This window comes from Meira miltonrushii (assembly GCF_003144205.1).
Source record: "Meira miltonrushii strain MCA 3882 unplaced genomic scaffold FA14scaffold_2, whole genome shotgun sequence".
NCBI lineage: Eukaryota > Fungi > Basidiomycota > Exobasidiomycetes > Exobasidiales > Brachybasidiaceae > Meira > Meira miltonrushii.
This window is the reverse complement of record NW_020289944.1, coordinates 527,291-549,862: the sequence shown is the minus strand read 5'-3', so window position 1 is coordinate 549,862 and position 22,572 is coordinate 527,291. Positions and strand designations below refer to the sequence as shown.

Here is a 22,572-nt window from a genome sequence, read left to right as displayed (position 1 = left end):
GGGTTGTGGGTAAATGCTGAGTCGAACTTTCTTCTCGTTCTTCATATGAATATCGTATCCGAACAGTCTACGCGCGTGCACGCGTTGTATGCAGCCAAACGCATGCATTTACCCGATCCACTGAGAGCAGAAATATGCATGGCGCTAATTGTAGTCTAAATTATGCATGCATGTTGGATCGAAAGAAACGTAAGAACACCCAGAAGCATGATTGTTTGTATTGCCATCGAACCGAACGGATCAACTTCGATCGCATATGCGACAATGAAGCCAATTCCTCTGTTGCGAGGTGGAGAGATGAAGGGCATCCAGCAACACAGATTGGGTGATGTGGCCTAAGAATTATTATTTTAACAGTTGTGTAAAAAAAGGTCACTTGCATACATTCCGACGCCGCACAATTATCCTTTTTGGCCTATTTTACGCCCAAGAGAAATGCAGCCGTGGCAATCAACGATCTGTGTTTTAAGAGCATCGGAAAGAATCGTAGTATCATTCGGCTTGGATTGACTGACTGGGAGTCTATATGATACAAGATGACAGTGGTGGCTACAATACTATACACAACAAACACAGAAAACTGCCTTGATCAATTCACTGAAATCTTCCTTTCTCTCGATCCAAGAGGATATCTTTAATTACTTTGGCTGCAGCTGGGTCTACCAGGACGTGGTGCTCCTGGTTGCGAGAGTGCATCACTAACTTTGCTCCTGTTTGTGTTGGTTCAGTTGAATACTGATACTGCGAGCCAACAATCAGTTTGAATAAAACCAAATCGAACTCCTTCACATTTTTACCTTGAAGGCATTCGGAACCCAAATAGACTCGAAAGCTCGCTTGTCCCGACAAATGAAGATTCGTAGTAAGGGCAGTGCCCCTTTGCATTTGTTCATTGGCTATCAGTATGCGCTAGATGCCGATAAGGATTGTACAATATCAGAAATAGCGTTTCGCCCACCTTCCGATTGATGTGACTTACCTTAACTCCACTCCCGAGCAATAATTTGACATTCTCCTCGTAATCATCTTTTGAATCTTTAGAAGCTTTGGTTTGCACTTGCACTGAACCAGAAGGTTTGTCGATGGCGCTTTCTACCGTCGGTTCCCTTTGATCTTCTGCGAAGAAACATTTGAGCTTTCTGCATTTGTGGAGTATTATGGCAATCTAAGTATGCATGCACTCACCATTTGTGGATCCTTCTGCTCTTTCTGTACTGATTCCTCCAGGACTTGTGTAGAATATTCTAAGCGGAAAAACATCGTCTAATCCAGTGAAAGGCTTGCCTTGTTTATACATACTTCTCAGACGCAGATCTAAATCTTTATCTTGTATTGTCCAACAAATCACTATCAGTGCACAACGTAAAAGATGTGCTACCTCTCGAACCAAATGTTTATCATCGTTGAATAGTCGGCATCGAAGCGCTAGAGCTGTGGACGTGATAGATTGTTCGACAGCATCATTAAGCGTCCATACTGGGATGCACAGCTTTTCGCAATTTTGATTTTCGTCCATTTTAAGGAAGTCAGATACTGCTTTGGTATAAGCCACGCCCCTATACTTCAGCTTCCAGAAAGATTGGTATCGGGGTAGACTTGAAAGAGTCAAATAAGTCTTATATGTCTCTTGCGCTGAGATAGTCTTTGTAGTTTGTCCAGTATTGGAATGACTAGCAAAGAAAAACATTCTGGCAGAAAGCTTGTCTTTTGGTATGCCTTTATTGTGGATATCTTTGATGCTCTGAGCACTGATGTCCTCCCCATTTATCATCGCTACAATAAGCTGCGTAGCGTCTGAAGACATTCCTTGTTTCAACAACCGCACCAGACCTGCACATCCAAAGCATGCCAATATCACAACTATTCCTTCTCTTGCATCTTGGCTCATCTTCATCGTCAAATCGACACCTTTTTCAAGGATTTCGTCAATTCCGAATTTTGTTACGCTTGTTGATGCGGTAATTGGTGGAATGCTTGTCTTTGATGCAAGTTGCAATAGCTGAGATCCTGTCACGCTTGATGGTGAGGTACTTGCGGGAATGGTTTGTTTCGATGTAAGTTGCAATTGCTGAAATCCTGTCACGCTTGATGGTGAGGTACTTGCGGGAATGGTATGTTTCGATGCAGGTTGCACTTTCTGAGATTCCTTCACCGACGAGCTGCTCGAAGTCGCGGGATTCTGCAAAGAAGGTTGCGCTTTCTCTTTTGGATTGACGCTGCTTTGTGAAAGCAGCGATCTAAACAGCTCTAACGCTGGCTTTAAAGCAGTGGTGTCAGGTAGAGGTATTGCTTGTGCTGTGCTCGAACAACTTGGAGTAGCAGTACTGGCTTTTAGAAGTGGGTGAACAGCAGCGGACGTAGTATTGGCTGATTGACTAATTGAGCTTATAGCTTTATTGACCTCCAGTAATTCGAAACCATCATCTGAAGATTCATCATGGTCTTGATCATGCATCTCCTGATATCGAATTTTCTTTGAAATTTGTATGGCTGAGTCATCTAGCTGATTCCTTTTTTCAGGAATTATTCTGGAATTGCCATGTTGGAACAAAGAGTTCGATACGATAGGACGTCGTACATCTTGACTTTCTACGTCCTGTGGATCGAGTGGTCTTGTAGCTAAGAATCGTTCGACTTTGCCTTCTACTTCGAACAAGTGCAGGCGAAAGCTTTTACATCTATCATGGATCGTTGATGTCAGAAGCTTGACTGTGTTTTCAATTGACCGGTCCCGACCTGCATACATCGTTCTCAAGGCTTCTAATTTTGCGCCTTCAATGACCGCTTGATATTCATCGAAGACGCATTCAATGACCTTTCTCGCAACAATATGGTATCGGCGATCAAGGCAAGCGGATTCCAGGGTAAGCTCTGGACAGAACTTAAACGTCCGTACCTCGCCTTGTTGGAGAAAATGATTGGCTACGCGGACTTGCAATTGGTCGTTTTGAAACAAGTTGATCGCATTGCCAGTCTTGGACCGTACAGACTGGAGTATGATATCAATCTCTTCTTGATTGATAGCATCACCAGCTGGTACAGCGATGTTACGCCTTTTCAATTCTGTCTTTGCTAGTAGCAGTCCCTCTTCCAATGCATACGAATATTCACTACAGTACGTTGATGCGATGTAGCTTGCAGCATTTAAGCACTGAGTCTGGAATTTGTCAGGTGGAATGTCAAGCATTTTTGGAGAAGGTGATTGCGTGAAAGAAAGAAGGCCCTCGACATGGTTGTAGTCATGAAGTACGACCTCTATAGAACTCTCACGGATTGATTGGCTCAGCAGAGCCGAGTGCACGCATTTTGGAGCTGTCTAGAAATTACGCCCCGAGAAAAGACAATCGTGGCCATTCACTTGTGTGCTTTACCCGATGCTCCATATATGGCTACCCATTAAAGCCAAAAGATCCAATCATGCTCGAAATGAATCGAAGACAAGTGTATCAAAAGTTTACTCGAACGTACTTAGGCCTGTAGATGCAATGAAAGTCAAAGCAGCTCCTTGAACAAATACACGAGAAGAGTAATCTAAACGTCAAAAACTACACACACATTAACCTTGCAGATATATACGGCACTTGTCCTACTTCTTTTCACATTTTTTACTTCCTGTGAGTGCAACCAAACCTCTAGTACATTACCGCTGCAAATCGGAATGAATATGAGTTTGAAAGAAACGTGATGACATTGGTTTGTAGCGATAATCGGATCTCTAGATGTATAAACATGATACAAAGGCGGAAATGATTGACTATGATACACAATAGTAAGTGAAAGGGTGCTCTGATCGACTCATCGAAATTTTCCCTTCTCTAGATCCAACAGTATACCTCTAATGACCGTGGCCCCACCCGGGCTGACAAGTATGTGGTGCTCCTGTTCTTCTCCGTCTGAATTACGCTTGGACATCACTAACTTTGCTCCCGTCTGAATCGGATCAGTAGAGTAGTGATACTTGGAGCCAACAACGAGCTTGAATGACACTATATCGTCTTGCTTCATCTTTTTACCCTTGAGCCATTCGGGAGTCAAGTATACAGAAAACCTCGCATGACTTGACAGATAGATTGTAGCACCGAGTGCAATACCTCTTTGCGTTTGTTTGATGAATCTGAGTTCGCGCTATACATCGGTAGAAAATAATTGTGCTACATCAGAATCTGCTTTTTGTTCACTTCTTAATCTTGATTACTTACCTGTAAACCACTGCCGAGCAGTAATTTTACGCTGTCCTCGTATCTGGCGTAAGACGATTCGGTTGGCATTTGCGCTTTCTTTGAAAACTCATCCGTGGCACTATCTTTCATCACGTCATTTCCATTATCTGTATTCATGAAAAGCTTTAAGCGTTTTGTTTCTTTCAAGAGAGTGCGACCTTCCACCTCTACCTAGACTCACCATTCATCGAATCAGTTCCATCTTTCCAAACCCCTCCTCCGCCACCTACGCCACAACAATAATTTGTTTCGATTGGAAAAACATCGTTTAGGCCACCGCAGGGTTTTCCTCGTCTATACATCATCTTGATACGCGCATTCAGTTCTTCGTCTTGTGTTGTCCAGCAAATCACAATAAGTGCACAACGCACTAGATGTGCTACCTCTCGTAACAGATGCTCCTCGTCATTGAATGATCGGAGTAAGTTCGCTGTGACCTCGGATAGGATTGATCTTCTCAAAGTATCGTTGAGAATCCAGATTGGGATGCAGAGCTTTTCATACTTTTGAGGTTCTTCCGCACGTAGAAATCTGAACAAGGATTTGTTATAAGCTGTGAGCTTTCTCGGTAAAGTTGAAATACACAGTTTTTGTGACTGGATCGTAAGAGTCATAAAAGCTTTATATGTCTCTTGTGCTGAGAGTGTCTTTGTGTCTTGTCTATTTTTGGAATCACTAGCGACGAAAAGCATCATTGCAGAAATTAGTCCCTCTTGCGTACCTTTGTCGTGTATACGTCTGATGCACCTTGGCGTGATGTCTTCTCCGTTCATCATTGCTACAATGAGCTTTTGAGCATCTGAAGACAGCCCTGCTTTCACGATCTGAATAAAGCCTGCTCGTTTAAAATGATTCAAGATAGCAGTGAGTCTACTTCTTGCATTTTTTGTGAGCTCTTCAAAAAGAACGGCTCCTCTTTCAAGAATCTCGTCGATCCCATACTTCTCTACACTCGTTGATGAGCTACCCGACGGACCAGGGAATTGCAATGCAGACACCTTCTCTTTTGAAAGAGCAATGCTTTGTGTTGATCTTAGCGGGTCTAAAACTCGTTTTGATGACGTAGCAGAGGGTCTAGGAGCTGTCTGTGGCTTGGACAAAGAGCTTGCAGAAGCTGTGATGGGCTTCGGAGGTGGATGAGTACCAGATTTCGTGGTATGCACGGAATGAATGGCGCTACTTGCTTTTGGTAACAGCGGATGTGCTGCTTGCTTGATCCCCGTTAACTCGAAGCCATCATCTGACGAATCATCACGGTCGTACTCCTGCACATTCTGTTGCCGAGCTTTCTTTGAAGCTGATACGGGTGGATCTTCCACATGCTTTCTCTTTTCAGGGACTGCTTCAGGTTCGTCACGCAGAAACAATTTGTCCGCTACTTGCGAAAATTCTACTTTCGGACTCTTTACAGCATGTTGTTCGAGAGGTTTTGCGGACATGGGTGATTCAATTTCTCGCCTAATCTCGAACAAACTCAAGCGAAAAGTTCTGCAGCCTTCATGGATCGTAGAGACCAATGTCTTAGCGGCACTTTTGATTTCTCGATCTTGACTAGCATACAACGAACCCAAGGCCTCCATTTTTCCTTTTTCAATGATCGTTTGATGTTCTTTGAAAATGCTTTCAATGACCTTTTTCGCAAAATGATGATAACGACGATCCAAAGGAGTAGAAATCATTGTGATATTGGGCATATACGTATAATGTTTCTCCTCGCGGTAATGGAGAAAACGTTCTTCTGTGTGAAGTTGTAGCCGTTCTTCGTCGACAAAGCCAATCGCATTGGCAGCCGATGATCGTACAAATTCAAGAATGATGTCTTTTTCTTCTTGGTTGACATTTTCGCCTACGATGGCTTGCTTTTTGAAGTGCGTATTTGCTAATCGCAAACCTCCTTCTACTGCAAACGCATACTCGCTGCAGTATTCGTATGCAACGTGGCTTGCAGCATACAAGCATTGAGTCTGGAACTTGTCAGTTCCAGACATTTTTGGAAAATGTGTTGTGGTGTGGTTGGTGGTTGCAAAGAAGAATGATGAAGCACAAAGATTCTCCTGTACCGCTCCTACGGGGTTGACTTTCGCAGCGCATCAAACGAGTTAATTTGCGCCCTCTTATCGGATCCGTAGTCAAGCTTGTGCGCTTGCAATATTTCCACTTTCACCAAGGGAACGAACAATCACAACGACAAGATGAATGTTTCCTCTTATTTCAAGGATTCACTGATCATTGTAGAGTAGAAGAATGTCAAAGGTCATGAGAAAACGCTTGAGTACATGCTTGACACAGACGCACTTGATTGACCTGTATTGATTGTGATTGTATGCAATGTTAATTAATTGCTTCTTTGTATTCATTTGCACTTCAAGCGCCGACCCAAGCGCCGCCGCCTTTGCACTGCACACGAATCAATTCAAACCAGAACAAAGGGAAATTTGATACGCTATCGAATTCAGGCGTACGCACAGCCCCAATACACACATTGGCAACTCCAACGTTCTCGAGTTTAGGAAACAGGAGAATGGGAAGATTGGTGCGGATCGATTTAGAACGGATTCTTACGTGTTGCAGCCATGCTAACATATTCGAGGAAGAGATTGAAAGACGGCAATCGACCAATTTTGCAAAATTGTTTCACTCACCATCCCTTACCCATCCTGATCTCCTATTCGACTGCCATACTTTTCTCACCACCAAATGCAATCCAACTCTCCCGGTTCCATGCCAAAAGTGTACCATGACTATACAAATGCGTCAGCGAAGGTACAAATTTGAATTGAATTAGAGCGCTGCGCGTTTGAAAGCGAGAAGGATGTTAGCGTATTCGAATGTGAGCTTTTTATGCATCAGCACCTTAAACCCCAAGAAGAAGGATGGTCAAGGCGATTGCCAATCTTTACTCTTCCTACCAACCGAAATGGCACAAAATGGGAAAGACGACCAATCGAATGCGAATGGAAGAAGTGACAAGGGAAAAGGCAGATCAGAAGGTCAGAGGGAGGATGGAGTGGCAGCAGGGTCGGGTCTTCTTCGTTCTGTAGTCGAATCAGCAAGGTCCAGCGTTACTCCACAAGCATTGGCATCAGCAATGGCATCGGGAGGCAAGGGAATTTCTGGCGTACACAATGATGGCTCGATGCAAAGGATAAAAGATCTAGGAGGCGCCGATATTGGCGGATCCAGCTCGACATCAATAACGAGAACCGCATACCAGAACGGCAAATCAATACGATCGACGCCCGCCCAGACCGACGGAACAGATGCATACAACCAATTCTCCCAAGAGGCTACCCTTGCAGATCGCTTTGGCAGCTCGCTTCAGCTTGACAACAATCAGGACAGATCCCAGCCATCGTCATCTGCATATGTTGGTGCATATGCTACAGCATCACATCTGGACGGGCCATTGCATGAGCAAGTCCGATCAGCATCTAATGGCGATCTAGAAGAAGCATGGAATGATGTCAACCCTCAACAGTATCCCGAAACAGTCTATGATCCAGCTTATCATGATGCATGGGCAAGTTCTGTTCCAGCTCCCATGTTCCCTAGTCGTTGGGATGCAGGTCAGCGTGGAGAAGCCTTTCATGATTTGCAGCAAAGGTTGAATGCAGAGGGCGAGAATGCAGGTGTTTCAGCACAACAGCTTGACTTCATGGGCACGTTGGCAGTCGAGGAAGAGCAAGAACAGAGAGGAGCATCGAGTAGTATACCTACCTCGCTCCCACAAACATGGAGACCGCCAACGCCAAGTCAGCGACCGATTCTCACTCAGGAGCAATATGAAATGCATCGTCGCTTAGCAGAACAGCAAGACAGCGAAGAAGGACAACGAGCGGATGAGCGGATCAGACCGCCTGATGATGATCAACAAGCACGATCAGGAGTGTATGCAGCCACGCCAGAAGATGCTTTACGAGCAATTTGGGATGGAGGTGCAGAGGGAGAACGTGCTTCTCAGCATGTTCGAAATGTGAATGAGATTCGATCAACCGATGCTGCCAACGTTGTACGAAAGATCAGAAGGTTACTCAAACGTGGCTCATATGCAGATGATGTCTATGGTCTTCCTCCCGCTCTAGTCGAAACGCTCGCACAAGCTGAAGAGCCTGAAACGGATGCCAATCGTGATTCGAGGGCAAAGGCGATTGCCCGATTAGGTGCATTGTACAATCATTTGGAAGGGGCCGAGCCTCAAAATGTTGATAGGATAGTGCGAAATTGGTGAATGTATTAGTAGAATAGCATTAATTATGAATAAAATTACAATGAAGATTTGTCGTGGCGATCATCTCCTGCGGCCAGCGGGTGAATTGCTTGCGAATGGCCTGCGAACGTCTTCCATGGTAAATTCTGCCAACAGCTTACCGTCCAAATAGCACTCCTTCAAGATTCTCATCAACCGTTCACATTCATGTGTGAATGCATCTTCACAGTGACGCCAAACAACGGAAAGCACTTCCACGATCTCATCAGCACTAATTCCGCTTCCATCGAAAAGATTGCCTCCAGAACCAGTATCCTGCGAAGCAAGAATCGTAATTTCATCTTCATCAAAGTGCTTTTGAACACGTTTCGAAAGTGCTTCGATGGCCTTACGGATATCTTTTGCGCTGAATTCTTTAACAAGTCTTTTTGCCGCTTGCTTGCTGTATGCGCTGTGCAAAGATACTTCATTGGCCGGAGTTGATCGCAAAAGTGCATCAATGCCATCACCAAAGTCTACCATCTTGCCCAACGGACGACGTAAAGCACTTTGTACGTAAGAATTCAATGCTTCATCCAAGATGCCTTGCGCACGTTTCAATTGAGGATTCAAAGCTTGTGTGCTTCGTTGCGTTTGAATGCGTGTGATACCCTTTACCAAATGGAACATGTTTTCCACCAAGATCACATGATGGTTGAGAAGCCCTTTGTCTTCATCCTGATTGGATGTACTAAATGTTCCACCTTCAATCTTTGGAATCGCCATCGTCTGAAGGGCATCAAACATTCGTGAACACAGTTGATCATAATAGTTGTCAATCACTGCACGAATTTGCAGGGTCTCACCATTGACGATCTGTGCTTCGATACGATCAACGAATACTGGGAATGCTTTGATGAAATGAACCACACCTTTCCTCTTTTTGGCAGTGAGCTTTGTTTGCTCAATTCCACGTATTTGCTCGTTGACGTATTTCTCTAATTGTGAACTCAAGCGAGTTTGTAACTTACTCAAGCTGCGCAATAGGAACTCACTGTTCACCTCTTCTGCATCAAGCATACCACGATCCAAAGCGGCAAGAATACCAACAATTTGCGTCTTGTCTCGGGCTAAGATACCATCTGTTAACGCTTGCCACTCGGGTGCTAAGAAACCAAAGATGAGGTCCAACGCATCTTTCATATTCTTGATTGGACCAGAGAGTGACGCCCCTCCAAAGATTGCTGCTGCCCTTCTGCGGAAGTATGCTTCTAGATCCATATAATCGGCAAACGTGATGGCATTGTTGTTGATGTGGAGCAAGTCTGCAATGAATACCTGTTCTCTAGCAACAAGCGGTGTGACCGAAGCCAAGATCCGAGCGAATGCTTCTGACCCAGACATCTCACCTGAGCCACCTTTGTTGTTTCTATTGCCACGATCCCGATTTGGTCGTCGAATTGTGTTGCTGCGCATTGCTGTACCAGCTGGAATGAAGCTTGCCTCAGCAACTTCATCTTCGGGAACATTGGCGATGCTGTTCTTGCAAACGTTGATCAATGTTGTCATTTCAGATTTGTATCGTTCACTTGCGCTGGCGAAATAGGCTGCTGAGATGCGAGAGAAGTAGTTTGGGCTCACTTCTTTGGCATACAGCAAAAGACCACAGTATCGTCCCAAGACGATCTCCACCACAGAATGATCCGTAAGCATTGCGTTTGGCGGCTTCAATGCACGAATACGAGCGGGATCGTTTAAGATCGCATACGTCTGCTCATTGAATGTGGATGTGAGGAATTCAAGTAATCGTTTGGCGAATCGATCTGCCAATGTCGAGTATTCTTCCAAGCGTTCAGTAGCAGCGGCAAGACCGGCAGCAGATGGATCGCCGTTTTGTGAATCTTCTTGGGTTCTACGTGCTTGCAGCATGGCTTTGTACAAAGCTGCTCCCGCCATTTCGAGTTCACCAATACCTTCGTCACTTTGCATTTCGCTGCCCAATAAGACATCAACCGCACGCTCGTCAACATGAACGGTATCCAGCAATTTCTCAATCTCAGCAGAGAGTGCACGTTGGTTGCTTGTCTGTACCTGTAGACCTCTATTTTGACTTTCGATATGGCTGATATCTTCGTCTCGTGCATTGAGTTGCATCTTGTATCCGGCAATCATGCTGTCAATAATATCCAGCTCACGCAAGGCTTGTTCGATGTGTTGAACGACGAAGTTGACTCGATCATCTGATTCAATGATTGCATGGATGTTAGCAGCATCAAGAGCTGCCAATTCATCCAGCAATCTAGCTTCAATGATGTCTGCAGTACCTTTTCCAGTCCCAACTCCACGAACAAGGCCTTGTTGGAAATGTGTGCCAAATTTAGCCGAACCTGCACCTGTGCTTCTGAATTCGAATCCTTCCAACATCTCCTCAACATTCATCAACGTAGCGTCCTCATCATCTTCGGGTAATACTTCTGATCGTATCGTTTTTGCGTCTTGGACATCTTTTTCGTTTAATTTCGTCATCTTTTTCTTACTTGGTGTGCGTGGTAGAATGTCAGATACACCGCCAACATCACTGATATCTGCCCCACCATACGGATCTTCGTCCTCATCTTCATCTTCATCGCCTTCAGCCACTCCAGTCAATCCTGTGCCTGCCAAAAGCATCTTTTCATATGCTGCTCCACCACGTACTGGCTCGATCGAACTCAAACGAGCACGAGCATCTCCACCATTAGGTGCCGAAAGGGAAGATCGCACACTCTCGCTCGATCGAGTACGAGCTTGAGGAGGTCTCTTGGGTGGAGGTGGTTTCTCCATCGATGGTGTTTCTCTGTCTTTTGAAGGTGTGACAGTGACCGGACTTGAATTTTCAAGAGAATCTTTGCGAGTCGGTGTTGCAGAACGCTCCATGACCGCTGCCAGCTTAGCATGAACTCGACTGGGACTACGTGCCATTCTTATTGGCTTGTCCGTTCTGCCTGCACCACCTTCCATCGTGGGCAATTCATTGCTTGATAGATTGGGCGAGTTTCCTTGACTGAGACTCTGTTGCTCTCGCTCTTGTGCAATGGCCAGGGAAGAAGGATCGGACATCGAAGGAGTCAAGATGGCTGCAGCACTTGCTTGTCTATCCAACGTTGGTCTTCGTTGCATTGATCTTGGCAGGCTTGAAGCACCATTGTTGCGGTAAGATTCATTCGATGGCGAATCCGAGACGAAAGAAGTTGAGATAGTAGGAATCGTCTGTGAGGGTTGAGAAGTAGGTGATACCGTGCGATTTCGAGGATCGTAAAAGCCATCTTGTTGTGAGACGTTGCTGTTTCCTCTTGGCCTACTACTGGCTGAAAGTGGAGAGCTACGAGCGTTGGCGTGGCCGACGGAGGTGTTGATCTGATGCAATGCCTTTGGATCGTCAGAGTTCTTCCTCACTGGCGCAGTATTGGACTCAGACGTGGAAGTAGCGCCTTGTGATGAGGTAGATGACATATCAAAGCCAATGCATTTCGGTCCATCTTCACCTGTGTATTTGCGGAATACCTTTACCAGCGATTGCAAGAATAAGATTTGATCTCTTGGCTTTTCTGTACCCCAGCTGTATGATCTTGAAAGTGTTAGAGTGAAGGCATCTGGTTGGTCTACCGATATTTCGCGAAGTTGATTGAGGTCCCAATCCTTTCCTATGCTAAAGCTTCCGTTTGCATTTCGCTTGGCTTTGTTGATTGTGACTCTTCCTGTATCCCTTTGAACGGCAAGGATCAAGTAACGAGCTTTTCTTTGTGGTTGACTTGATCCTCCTTCCACAACAGATTCCCAAATTTTGAGATGGGCAATGTAGTTATTACTGGCAATTCGGGCTTGCAGAGCGGCAGCCAAAAGATCTTTTGTAGAACCTGCTGCCGCACCATTTGATGATCCTCCTCCACCATTTGCTCCCCTTGAGGCCTGTGGAGATGACATCTTGTGGGTTGATGTGCAATCCGAATCGATGGAAGTGGGGAATGGACAAATGGCACCAACACTTTATGTGTAACTCTCTCTCTCTCCTGGCGCGGGCGTATTTCGTGGCCAATCAGGCACGGACCGACGCGAAGGGGAAAAATATTGGAAGAGTGAAAATGGAGGAGGGGTGACAACTTTCTTTCATCCTCTCAACCAACAAGAACATACCCAGAATGACAGTGAGTACTACAGAAAGAAGGAGAAAAACATCAATACCAACTTACTAACACCTACCATCTTCCCAGTCTGACTCTCGGCATACAGCCAATTCACAATTAGAGCATTTACACGCTCGATACACAGGCACCATTCATCCCGATATCACAAAACAGTAAGTGGTAAAAGCTTAACGAGAAGATGAGCACACATTGACTCCCTTGCCATCTCTCTCCCATCCAGTGAGTGGATCACACATCAACACAGAGACACATCTGCATCGATAATAGGACATTCTCCTCTTCTTTCATATCTGGCAGTAGCAGACGGCGAATCTCGAGCTAGGGTCAAGTTTGAATTGTGTCAGGTGAGTTTGTGCTGATTGTTTAGAAGGTGCTCCTTTGCTAATACAGCCTCTATCCTGCCACCACAGAAAATGCTACAGCCCTTTGGACCGCCACCAGCAGGAGAAGAAGGACAATAGAATAGATTCAACAATCATCTACACATCAGACACAATCAATTGGCAGCGGCGAGGAGAAGGTCTCCGGATTCTATCGATTCACACAATGAATGTCTAAAGTACAGATGTCAAGGAAATAATGAAGGAAAGTGCAGAAAACAGAAGCACAAAGACGGAGACCGTCGCTCGCAAAGTAGTGGTTGCGGAAGAGGATTTGCCGCCAGTTGTTGGTTGGTTGGGTACCTTTTTCGTTGCTAAAAGAGCAGGCGGAACGGCACGAGATGTATTTTTCCAACCGGCTGGTCTCCATCCGGTAGGGAAAGAGGAGGAGTTTACGTCAAATAGAGCTGCTCGTCCTTCAGCACTTTCGAATACCAATTCGGCATCATGATCTGCATCTTCAACGACCAAGAGACGAATACCGAATGTGTTATTGTTGACAAGGTTAGACCAATCAGGAAGATTGTCAAAATTTCCAGGGAATCCGTCTAGATCTTCTCCTGTGTTGGCTAGGGTGTTGATGTATCTCCACCAGATCAAATTGCGATCTCTTCGCGCTGAACCACCTTGCATGACTGCCATACAATAATTGTCACCGCTTGCTTGGGTATCTTGGTATCCCACAATGCTAACAACATCTCTGGATATGTATTGTTGGAAATATTCTTGAGGCTTCTTGGTCGGGCCGGATGAAGCTGTGAAATTGTCAAAGCCGTATCGCCAAGTGTTGTAAGTTGGGCAACTGTCTTTCGTTGGCAATGTTTGGCCGTCGATGGTTGGTCGATCTGTGGTGAAGTAGTTGCAAGAGGAGGGATCACCATGGATGAAGCGAATGTGAACGCGGTCATTGCTGTCCACTGAGCCAACAGTAGCATATCGCTGAATCAATTGACCGCCTCCTCCATGCCCGATGATGGTCAATTTTTGCAATCGTGGATACTGTGTTACGTCCAAGAATTTATTGGCCAATGAATCAAGAGCATCGAATGAGCTAACACCAGAACCTGCTGGATGAATGGCTTTTTCACCTGCTTGCCATGCGTTTACGTCACCCCATGCAAGTGTGTTATTATCGTATTGACCTGAATTATCTCTGGCAGAAAAGAATTCCGGAGCAACGACGATGGCATCCGGATCCACACCCGTAACATTATTTTCAACGGCATTTTTAACGATATTATTCATGATTGTCCAATAATCTCCACCGTTACGTAATTTACCATGAATCATGATGAATGCTTGTGTTGCTTTATTTTGTTTTGGTTTTGCTGTCCAAAAAGTACCTAATTGTTCGTTATTTGGTCCGATTCGTATGATGTTATAAGAAGAATTTGCCGGTGCTACGATCGGATTGTGGTTCTGCAAGGAGGAGGAAAGAGAGGGTCAGGTCAGTAAATGTATTGGGAAAGCAATCTTCCATCTTCTCGCGCCATACTCACCACTCCTTCGTACACATTTCCACCTGACATGAGTGTTGATGCATCACGTTTGTTAGCCATCATAGCCTTTGGGTCAGCGGATGGCTGTTTTGATAATTCATTCTTTGGTCCTTTTTTGGATTGTGAATGTGATCCTCTTTCTTGCGGCAAATTTTTACTTGATAGTTGCGATTGCGGTAAGCCAGACTGCAATGTTGATAAAACGAGTGAGAAACAAATGAGCGTAAAGAGTAGGATGGATCGTTTGATCATCTTGTTTGTTGGAAGAATCGGTAAGCCTTGATGGTGATTGTTTGTGTAACACTTTCAATCAAGAGAGGGAAGCGTACTTGAATATGAATTGGACTATTTTTAGAAAAATTTAGCGGCAGCAGGACAGCGAAGCAAGAGTTTTCTTTGATGACAGTGCGGCGTTACCGTAAATTGATACTCTGGTAAATACAGACGGCCTCCGCTGTTCATCAAGGGGAGATGAATTAAAAGAGTATTCTACCGAAGCGGATTCCGAAAAGAGGGACTTTTTAGTTGTGTATTTGTTTTTACCACCACTCGGGATGATCGTATGTGATGGCCGGTAATGAATTACACATCATTCTATCATCATTCATTCATCGTATGTTATGATCAGTATTTACTCCGCTTATTCAAATTCACACAAGTACTTTCAAATTCGACAGAGAGAGTGTGAGAGCAGCAATCCACCGATCTTTTACCAAGTTATAATTAGATCCCCATATTTACAGACCCTATTTTTTTGTCTTGGGTAAGCTGTAGGCATTAAATGCAACGCCAAAAATGATTTGATTGTTTCTAGATCGAATAAAATTGAATAAAAATTGCAAATTGCCTATCCAAAGAATGAAGCTAAAGTAGGCACAATCTGAACAAATGCACATTGTGCGAATGAAGACCCAAACGCTGCACAGGGCGTGAGAGAATTTCAAATCATTTTCAGCGAATTTGGCTAGACGATCTAGGATTGTATGCACGCCAAAAAACGGTTGCTTGGTGCCCTTCTCTGGAATTTCATGCCAAGGCATTAAAATGAATTAAGCAGTGTCAGTAAAGATAAGGCTAAAGCGGCGATTACACCTTTTTGCTTGTACAAAATCTAGGGACTAGCAATTCACTCACGCTAAAAATCTTTTGACAAGGCGGCCTCCCTCTCCGTGTTTGTTTATTAAAGTTAAGATCAGCCAACAGCAGCACCAAAGGATGTGTGATTGGCCTTAAATGAATGCACTGTGCGTTTGCGGAAAATGTTTAGAGAACAGAGCTTTGCCAAAAGTGGGCTGGTTGTGATAATACTTATCTAATCAGGAGATCATGCTGAAGGTGGGCGGTTGTGAATATGTTGAATGGATTGTGGCTTTTGTGTCTATCGCCGCGGCAACTACATCTCCGAAGGTTGACAGGTTTTCATTTCTGCAATGATTGTAATGACGGCGTACTTAGGTAAGCTTTCTATAGCATAAAGGAGCCAAGATGAAACGAGCGCCAAAAACAATATTGATGCTATCCTGCTCTCTTTTCTACCACTTCCCACTTGGTCAAAGATGCGACACGCTGCCGCTCAATCTTACTGCTCGATCATCGTCTCGATTCAAGATTTCTGTCCGCTTTGACCCGGCCCAGAAGCATTCAACCCAAATCTGAAAGCAACTCATACGCGTATCTACTGTACTGCTTTTGAAGTCGGGTGGACGTGGGCGTGCGTAACGCGCCAACCACACCTAAACGCGAGTTGTGTTTGTGTGTTTGTGTGTTGAAATGGAGTTTTGCAGTTGTTTTTTTGGCAGGTCAAGTGACTAGGTCCACCCATTTTCAGATCAACTCGGCTCGATAGGAAGAAATGTTCCGAGTAAAGGGAATCAGAATCTTATCGGGAACAAGGCCTGACCTAGTATGAGTGGGGGAACATGCTGTTTGTTGGGATTGATCGGGATACTGCTTGAGTCTCTTTAAATCATCATCATCATTGTGTCACTGACTATTCGCAATGATCGGACAACAGATGGGATCGAGATGCTTTGTCTCGTTGCGGTCCACAAAACGGATACAGGACATACACGCATTGAGTACAAGACGCATACATGCTAGCAATACGGCACAATTTGCAACTCCTCTCGATCAACCAGTTTCAACCCAAGCAAAAAAGAGCAAAGAACGCTTAGTTATTCTAGGTTCAGGATGGGGTGCAATGTCTTTGCTAAAAGGATTGGATCAAACAAGATATGAAGTAATGGTCGTTTCTCCAAATACCTATTTCGCAATGACGCCATTATTAGCACAAGCGGCAACCGGTTCATTAGAATTACGAACGACAATGGAACCCGTACGTGGAAATCATAATATTCATTTTTATCATGCATGGACGGAAAAGATTGATTTGGAAAAAAAGACATTAACACTTATGCCAGCTTATCCACCCGTTTTTAGACAAAAAGATCCAACTTCAACAAATCATTATCCAAATGCACGAGGTGGTCATAATACTGCAATGGTGCGGGCACCGCATAGACGTGCGATCGAAGCACATGAAGAAGATGCGGAAAATCAAGCAAGTTCATCATCCGATTCGAGCGGAAAACACTTAAATCATAAAGAGGATGAGTCATGGAAAGGTATGGAAGAAGGAAGAGAGTATTCTTTATCTTTTGACAAATTGGTCATCAGTGTGGGCGCATACAATCGTACTTTTAGTACACCAGGTGTTCGTGAAAATGCTTGGTTTTTGAAAGACGTTCAGAATGCAAGAGCGATTCGATGGAGAATATTGGAATGTTTCGAACAGGCAGACCATCCAAATCTGACAGATGATCAACGAAAAGCACTCTTGAACTTTATTGTTGTAGGAGGTGGGCCGACAGGGAGTGAATTCGCTGCTGAATTGCATGACCTTCTCTCTTCTGATCTAAAGAGATTGTTCCCGGATATCGTCAAATTTGCCAGTATCAGCATCGTCGACGCTTCTGCTGGGATTTTGAACAACTTTGACGCTTCTTTGGCAACTTATGCTCGTGAAAAGTTTGCAAGAGATGGAATCAACGTCATGCTCAACCGCAAAGTCAAGGCAGTGGAAAGGGGGAATCTAGTAGTTGAACCTGATGGAGAGATTCCTTTCGGTTTGCTTGTTTGGTCAACGGGTATATGTGCATCGCCTCTAGTGAAAAGGACAAATTCCATCGCCAAGGATGATGGCAACTCTTTCTTCCTAACAGACGATCATTTGCGTGTTCTATCTGCACCCACAGGGCATCACTTAGCTCCCCAAAGCACTGATGCAATACTCAAAAAGAATGACAGTGACCCTAAATCAAGTACGGCTTTGCAGTTTGTTGAGGATGTGTATGCCATCGGAGATTGTGCACAGATACAAGGAAAGTTTCTGCCCGCCACCGCACAAGTTGCTTCGCAAAAAGGGAAACACCTAGCCCACGTCTTGAACGGAAAGATGGGAGAAGATCCAGAAGCAGACGAAAAAGTCTTCAAGCATCGTGATATGGGATCAATGGCAAGTTTGGGTAGTGGAAGTGCAATCGTTGATAGTCCAAACGCAAAAGCACAAGGAAGGATCGCTTGGGTGATTTGGCGATCGGCATATACGTACATGAGTTTGTCATGGCGTAATAGGCTACTTGTGCCTTTCTTTTGGACCATCAATCGCCTGTTCGGTAGAGATCTTACAAGATTTTAGTGCGAACGTGTTTTTATTCTAGATGAAATTTAATTTGTGCATACAATCACATGCTTCCATCTGAACAATGACTTTAATTAATGTTATTGCATTCACCAACAGCATCCTTGGCAAGGTGGCCTTACAGAACATTACGGATGATAAGTATCCGTTCTTGGCACAAAACAAGAACCACACTCTCTCCCCCATGCTTTTAATTTGGTGGAGTGTTGACTAAAGAGAGGTTAGAAGAATGCTTTTTCTTCGGGCAAAAGTCCGAATTATCCAAGTCAATCAATGCATTAACGCTTGGACGCAATTGCAGTAGCGCCAAATGCTTGTCAAGCAGCATACACACTTCAATCGAGTAATCAACTTTGGTTCATCACGCGACACAAAAAGCGATCCTATCTTTACTCTCTCAACTTCATCTTCCAAACAGACTGTGGCCCAATCTGTCTTCATCACTTTTTGGTCGATCGTTTTGCAGTCTAGCTGCCCTTCCACTTCGATTCGCTTCACGTCAAACATCTCTTACAACTTCTATTCCCGCCTTCCCGATCAGAATCATGACCGCCATTCATCCTGCCACACTTTCCACTTCTGCACCTTCATTGCAAGGTCATCATGTTCAAGAAGGACCAGATGCAGCTTTACGTTTCTTGCAATACAGCGACCAAAGTCCAACTCCATTCCATGCAGTCGCAACAAGTGTTTCCATGTTGGAAAAAGCTGGCTTCAAACGATTAAGTGAAGGGGATGTATGGGAAGGTGCGGTTGAAAAAGGAGGAAAGTACTTTTTCACTCGTAATGAATCTGCTCTCGTTGCTTTTGCAGTTGGTGGAGAATTTGTATCGGGAAAAGGAGGCGTTCATATCGTCGGAGGACATACAGACTCACCAAACTTCCACATCAAACCCGTCTCTAAACGTGAGAAAGAAGGTTATTTGCAAGTGCGGGTAGAGACTTACGGAGGCGGTATCTGGCACACTTGGTTCGATCGTGATCTGACTTTGGCAGGAAGAGTGATCGTAGCTCAATCTTCTAATAAATTCGTCACCAAATTGGTTCATATCAAACGACCACTTTTGAGAATTCCTACTTTGGCTATCCATCTTGATCGCTCAGTCAATGATGCTCTAAAGGTGAACAAGGAAGAAAACACTGTTCCAATCATTGGATTAGCAGAAAAAGCTGAAGAGGCATTAAATGCAAAGGCTACCTCTACCGTTTCAGAGATCACAGGAGCACCTACGATGACCTCAAAGCATCACTCTGTCTTGCTTGACGTTCTAGCGAAAGAGTTGGGCTGTGGTGTAGACGCAATCCAAGACTTCGAATTAAGCTTGGCCGACACACAACCGGCTTCTTTGGGTGGTATCAACAACGAGTTCATCTTTGCTCCTAGACTGGATAATCAGATGACATGCTTCTGCGCTACTACCGCTATCATCAATGCACATGGCGCCAATGTCTCCAGCCTGTCTTCTTCAAAATCGATCCGAGCTATTGCTTTGTTCGATAATGAAGAAGTTGGAAGTGTATCTACGCATGGAGCAGAATCAAACATTTTGGCATCCTTGATCAAGCGTTTGGCAAGCATTCGTGTGATTGCACCCTCAAGTGCAGAACAAGAGCATGGATCCGGATCGCATTATGAACGTGCGATCGCAAAGTCATTCTTGATCTCTTCTGATATGTCCCATGCTTTCCATCCCAATTACCCTTCCAGATATGAAGATGAACATCGTCCACGTATCAACGGAGGAACGATCATCAAGACCAACACGAATCAACGATATGCATCAACCGGTCCAACGATCTTCCTGTTGAGAAGGATTGCAAAACTTGCCAATTTGCCTTTGCAAGAATTTTGCGTTCGTAATGACATGCCTTGTGGATCAACGATTGGTCCTTTGATGAGCAAGAATGGTATCAGAACGGTGGACGTTGGTAACCCACAATTGAGTATGCACTCCATTCGTGAAACTTGTGGAAGTTTCGATGTGGAGAGAAAGATTAAACTCTTTGAAACGTTCTTTAATCACTTTGAACAGATCGACAGTGAGCTCACCACTGACTTATCGCACTGAAAGTTTGCTTCGATTACATGTATGAATTACAACATTTTTGCAATATATAGTACAATGAAGATAATGACTATCCACGACGTGCCCAGATCTGGATGTAAGACTCTCCCAAGAAGAGTAATTGCTTGTCAATCGATTCGACCAACAAATCCTGTATTGAGAACCACTTTTCCTCTTCCGTCAAATCGTCATCATCTACGTCGGCATTGGCATCCTCCTCCCTTCCCAACTCTCGCAATTCTGCGGCTCTAGCAGCACGTCTTTGATTGCGTAATCTCTCCTTCCTTTCTTCAGGCGTGCCGATCGGTTTGCCATCAATAAATGTATGAACCTGTGATCGCCAAATCGCATTTTCCCTTACGGTACCTGCAGTAGCTTCCAAGGTGACATTTGCAACCAGATCGTACGTTGTTGAGATGGAAGCTAATGATGGATCTTCAATGTACGGTGAAAGATCCAAACCTTTGACGGGATATTCAACAATCGTTCGATTACGCTCTTCGATGAAGTTGTTCTTTGTGAACCTTTTGAAGTGCAATATCAGAAAAGGAGGAAGTCGAAGCGTCTTGTACCGTCTAATCATTCCACGAGCTTCTTGGAAGGAAACGCCATCGTACTTTGACAGAACAGTCGCAATAGGTACTTGCGGGATAATGTTCTTCTCAATCACATCTTGGAACACAGGAATGGGTGGCAGATCAATCGCAAGCAAAAAGAAAGGCGACCGATCAACCTTGACTTCGCGATCGATGTTGAACTTTGCATTACCATATGCATCCTCCTGTCCGCCCTCTTTCCGTCCATCACTGTCTAACTTATCAAGTTGTTCTGTGGTCATCTTCACATCTTCTCCATCTTCTAGCTCAATCCCACTTCTGACAAACACCTTTTGCGATTCTACCCGGACGTGACCCATGAAGCAGTCGCTGATTATGCTTCTTTTATTCTTCTTTCCTCCACCGCCAAGATCGGTGTGCAATTTGTTCAAAAGCCATCCAAGAAACTCAATCGGGTCACCTTGTTTTGTGATAGAGAAACGTCCTTTACTGGCATTTGCAACTTCTTGTAGAAACTCATGTGGTGATACCTGTGCCTTGAAATTACGTGGGTTCCAAATCTTCCGCATCAAAGACGCAAACCTGCGGACCAGCTCAGTTGATTTGGCAAGGCTGTCTGAACCGACAGCCTGACCACCCAGCTTCTCGATCGTTTTTGTGGAGGTGCCTTTCTGTTGCAGTGACGGTGCAGGACCACCACGTAAGAAGAAATTTCGCAAAGGTTTCACATGTGCAAGTGCTTGAATGATGACGTTCATGTAGTCATTAGCACCCAAATTGTTCAACCCAACAAAGCCTGGCAAATATGAATTTGCCCTCAAATCGAGTGCTTCGCGTGCATCTGGTGCATCGATGGTTTTGATGTGTTTCTCGCTATATGTTGGATGAAGCAGGTATCGAATATCGGCCAGTGAAGCGTCCTTGACTTTGTAGTTATCAGGCAGGACATACACTTCGGCCGATTCTAGATTGATGAAAACACGATGCGATTCGTTGATTGAATGCAGGTATGCGTACGAATTTGGCCCTCTTCCCTGAAAGTACTTCCCGCAAACCAGACAAGCATACACATTGATGTTTGAAAGTGAAATGCTGCACAACTTCTCAAAATCGAAATCCAGCAACGAACGATTGATCGTGTCGAGATACAAATCACCTCCTGAAGACTGAGCTGCGCTTGCCTCTTCATTTGCAAGCTTTGCCCAGTAGTCTGCTCCTCCAATCGCCTCCTCATCTTGCTCTTGCTCAGCTGTCACATTTCCATTCAATCTTTCAGTATCTCCTTCATCTGGCGGTGGGGGTGGAGGTAAGATATCCGTTCCATCATCCAATGGCGGTGGAGGAGGTGATGCCGGAGGAGCTGGGGGTAGGGTCGTATCTTCACTTTCTAGTTCTGTCGGAGCTGGTGGCTGTGCTTCCTCTGTTGCATTTCCATCTACTTCTGATATTCTTGCTCTCTTTGCCGGTTGTGAAGTGGATGCTTGACCATTGAGATGTGACTCATTTGTCTCCTCTTCTGCTTCCACTGTTGCAGCTGAACGCTTTGTTCGTCTAGGTGGCATTTTCCTTCACCATCCGTTCCACCAGATGATGGACGGATGCAAGAAAGGTTGTGTAATGTTGCTTGAGAAGAAGCAACTTTCAATTGCTTCTTTGGTCAATGCGTGTTTTATTTGGCGTGTAATGTCAAGCGCAGCGCGTAAATGCTGAGTCTGCTCTTCGCCTCCTCGATTCGCACATCCAAAATTGCCATTCATGTGAAAACGACGAAATGACAGCA

General features: G+C 44.7%; 10 protein-coding genes across 10 annotated transcripts; 4 read left to right on the top strand and 6 right to left on the bottom strand.

Annotated features, from left to right (window-relative positions):
- Positions 1-594: 594 nt before the first annotated feature.
- FA14DRAFT_184185 (uncharacterized protein) lies at positions 595-3,187 on the bottom strand (the record flags this gene model as incomplete). Its single annotated transcript, XM_025501372.1, has 3 exons — positions 595-909; positions 980-1,116; positions 1,186-3,187. 3 exons carry the CDS (start codon positions 3,185-3,187, stop codon positions 595-597), a joined length of 2,454 nt encoding a protein of 817 aa, XP_025355035.1.
- Positions 3,188-3,689: 502 nt separating this feature from the next.
- On the bottom strand, positions 3,690-6,525 carry FA14DRAFT_160212 (uncharacterized protein). The gene is made up of 3 exons (XM_025498573.1): positions 4,402-6,525; positions 4,200-4,327; positions 3,690-4,125 (listed from the first exon to the last, which is right to left on the bottom strand). The coding sequence occupies exons 1-3, from the start codon at positions 6,206-6,208 to the stop codon at positions 3,796-3,798; spliced, it is 2,265 nt and encodes a 754-aa protein (XP_025355034.1). The 5' UTR covers positions 6,209-6,525; the 3' UTR covers positions 3,690-3,795.
- A 612-nt stretch (positions 6,526-7,137) lies between these two features.
- Positions 7,138-8,448, top strand: FA14DRAFT_178129 (uncharacterized protein; the record flags this gene model as incomplete). Its single annotated transcript, XM_025500818.1, has 1 exon — positions 7,138-8,448. One exon carries the CDS (start codon positions 7,138-7,140, stop codon positions 8,446-8,448), a length of 1,311 nt encoding a protein of 436 aa, XP_025355033.1.
- A 60-nt stretch (positions 8,449-8,508) lies between these two features.
- FA14DRAFT_144136 (uncharacterized protein) lies at positions 8,509-12,399 on the bottom strand (the record flags this gene model as incomplete). Its single annotated transcript, XM_025497236.1, has 2 exons — positions 11,725-12,399; positions 8,509-11,469 (listed from the first exon to the last, which is right to left on the bottom strand). Exons 1-2 carry the CDS (start codon positions 12,367-12,369, stop codon positions 8,509-8,511), a joined length of 3,606 nt encoding a protein of 1,201 aa, XP_025355032.1. The 5' UTR covers positions 12,370-12,399.
- Positions 12,400-12,584: 185 nt separating this feature from the next.
- On the top strand, positions 12,585-13,051 carry FA14DRAFT_178127 (splicing factor 3B, subunit 5; the record flags this gene model as incomplete). Its single annotated transcript, XM_025500817.1, has 4 exons — positions 12,585-12,590; positions 12,657-12,742; positions 12,811-12,934; positions 13,001-13,051. The coding sequence occupies 4 exons, from the start codon at positions 12,585-12,587 to the stop codon at positions 13,049-13,051; spliced, it is 267 nt and encodes an 88-aa protein (XP_025355031.1).
- Positions 13,052-13,321: 270 nt separating this feature from the next.
- FA14DRAFT_111103 (uncharacterized protein) lies at positions 13,322-14,392 on the bottom strand (the record flags this gene model as incomplete). The annotated part of the gene is made up of 1 exon (XM_025495932.1): positions 13,322-14,392. A coding segment is annotated over one exon (1,071 nt), but the record flags the coding sequence as incomplete, so codon positions are not given.
- A 778-nt stretch (positions 14,393-15,170) lies between these two features.
- FA14DRAFT_160210 (uncharacterized protein) lies at positions 15,171-15,804 on the bottom strand. Its single transcript, XM_025498572.1, has one exon. The coding sequence runs from the start codon at positions 15,507-15,509 to the stop codon at positions 15,216-15,218; it is 294 nt and encodes a 97-aa protein (XP_025355029.1). The 5' UTR covers positions 15,510-15,804; the 3' UTR covers positions 15,171-15,215.
- A 679-nt stretch (positions 15,805-16,483) lies between these two features.
- On the top strand, positions 16,484-18,166 carry FA14DRAFT_122918 (FAD/NAD-binding domain-containing protein; the record flags this gene model as incomplete). Its single annotated transcript, XM_025496542.1, has 3 exons — positions 16,484-16,952; positions 17,112-17,704; positions 17,804-18,166. The coding sequence occupies 3 exons, from the start codon at positions 16,484-16,486 to the stop codon at positions 18,164-18,166; spliced, it is 1,425 nt and encodes a 474-aa protein (XP_025355028.1).
- Positions 18,167-18,300: 134 nt separating this feature from the next.
- FA14DRAFT_33419 (aspartyl aminopeptidase) lies at positions 18,301-20,271 on the top strand. Its single transcript, XM_025502208.1, has one exon. It carries the CDS (start codon positions 18,715-18,717, stop codon positions 20,236-20,238), a length of 1,524 nt encoding a protein of 507 aa, XP_025355027.1. The 5' UTR covers positions 18,301-18,714; the 3' UTR covers positions 20,239-20,271.
- A 34-nt stretch (positions 20,272-20,305) lies between these two features.
- Positions 20,306-22,354, bottom strand: FA14DRAFT_122926 (cysteine proteinase; the record flags this gene model as incomplete). Its single annotated transcript, XM_025496544.1, has 3 exons — positions 20,306-20,449; positions 20,567-21,408; positions 21,490-22,354. 3 exons carry the CDS (start codon positions 22,352-22,354, stop codon positions 20,306-20,308), a joined length of 1,851 nt encoding a protein of 616 aa, XP_025355026.1.
- Between the last annotated feature and the right edge of the window lie 218 nt (positions 22,355-22,572).

What these genes read in the sequence shown, in the direction of transcription:
- FA14DRAFT_160212 (XM_025498573.1), bottom strand. Translation starts at nt 6,208, where the DNA reads ATGTCTGGAACTGACAAGTTCCAGACTCAATGCTTGTATGCTGCAAGC. An exon ending in TGGAACTGATTCGATGAATG is followed by an intron (nt 4,328 to 4,401) that starts GTGAGTCTAGGT and finishes TCATGAATACAG; the next exon opens with ATAATGGAAATGACGTGATG. An exon ending in TGCTCGGCAGTGGTTTACAG is followed by an intron (nt 4,126 to 4,199) that starts GTAAGTAATCAA and finishes ACCGATGTATAG; the next exon opens with CGCGAACTCAGATTCATCAA.
- FA14DRAFT_160210 (XM_025498572.1), bottom strand. Translation starts at nt 15,509, where the DNA reads ATGCCTTGGCATGAAATTCCAGAGAAGGGCACCAAGCAACCGTTTTTT.
- FA14DRAFT_33419 (XM_025502208.1), top strand. Translation starts at nt 18,715, where the DNA reads ATGACCGCCATTCATCCTGCCACACTTTCCACTTCTGCACCTTCATTG.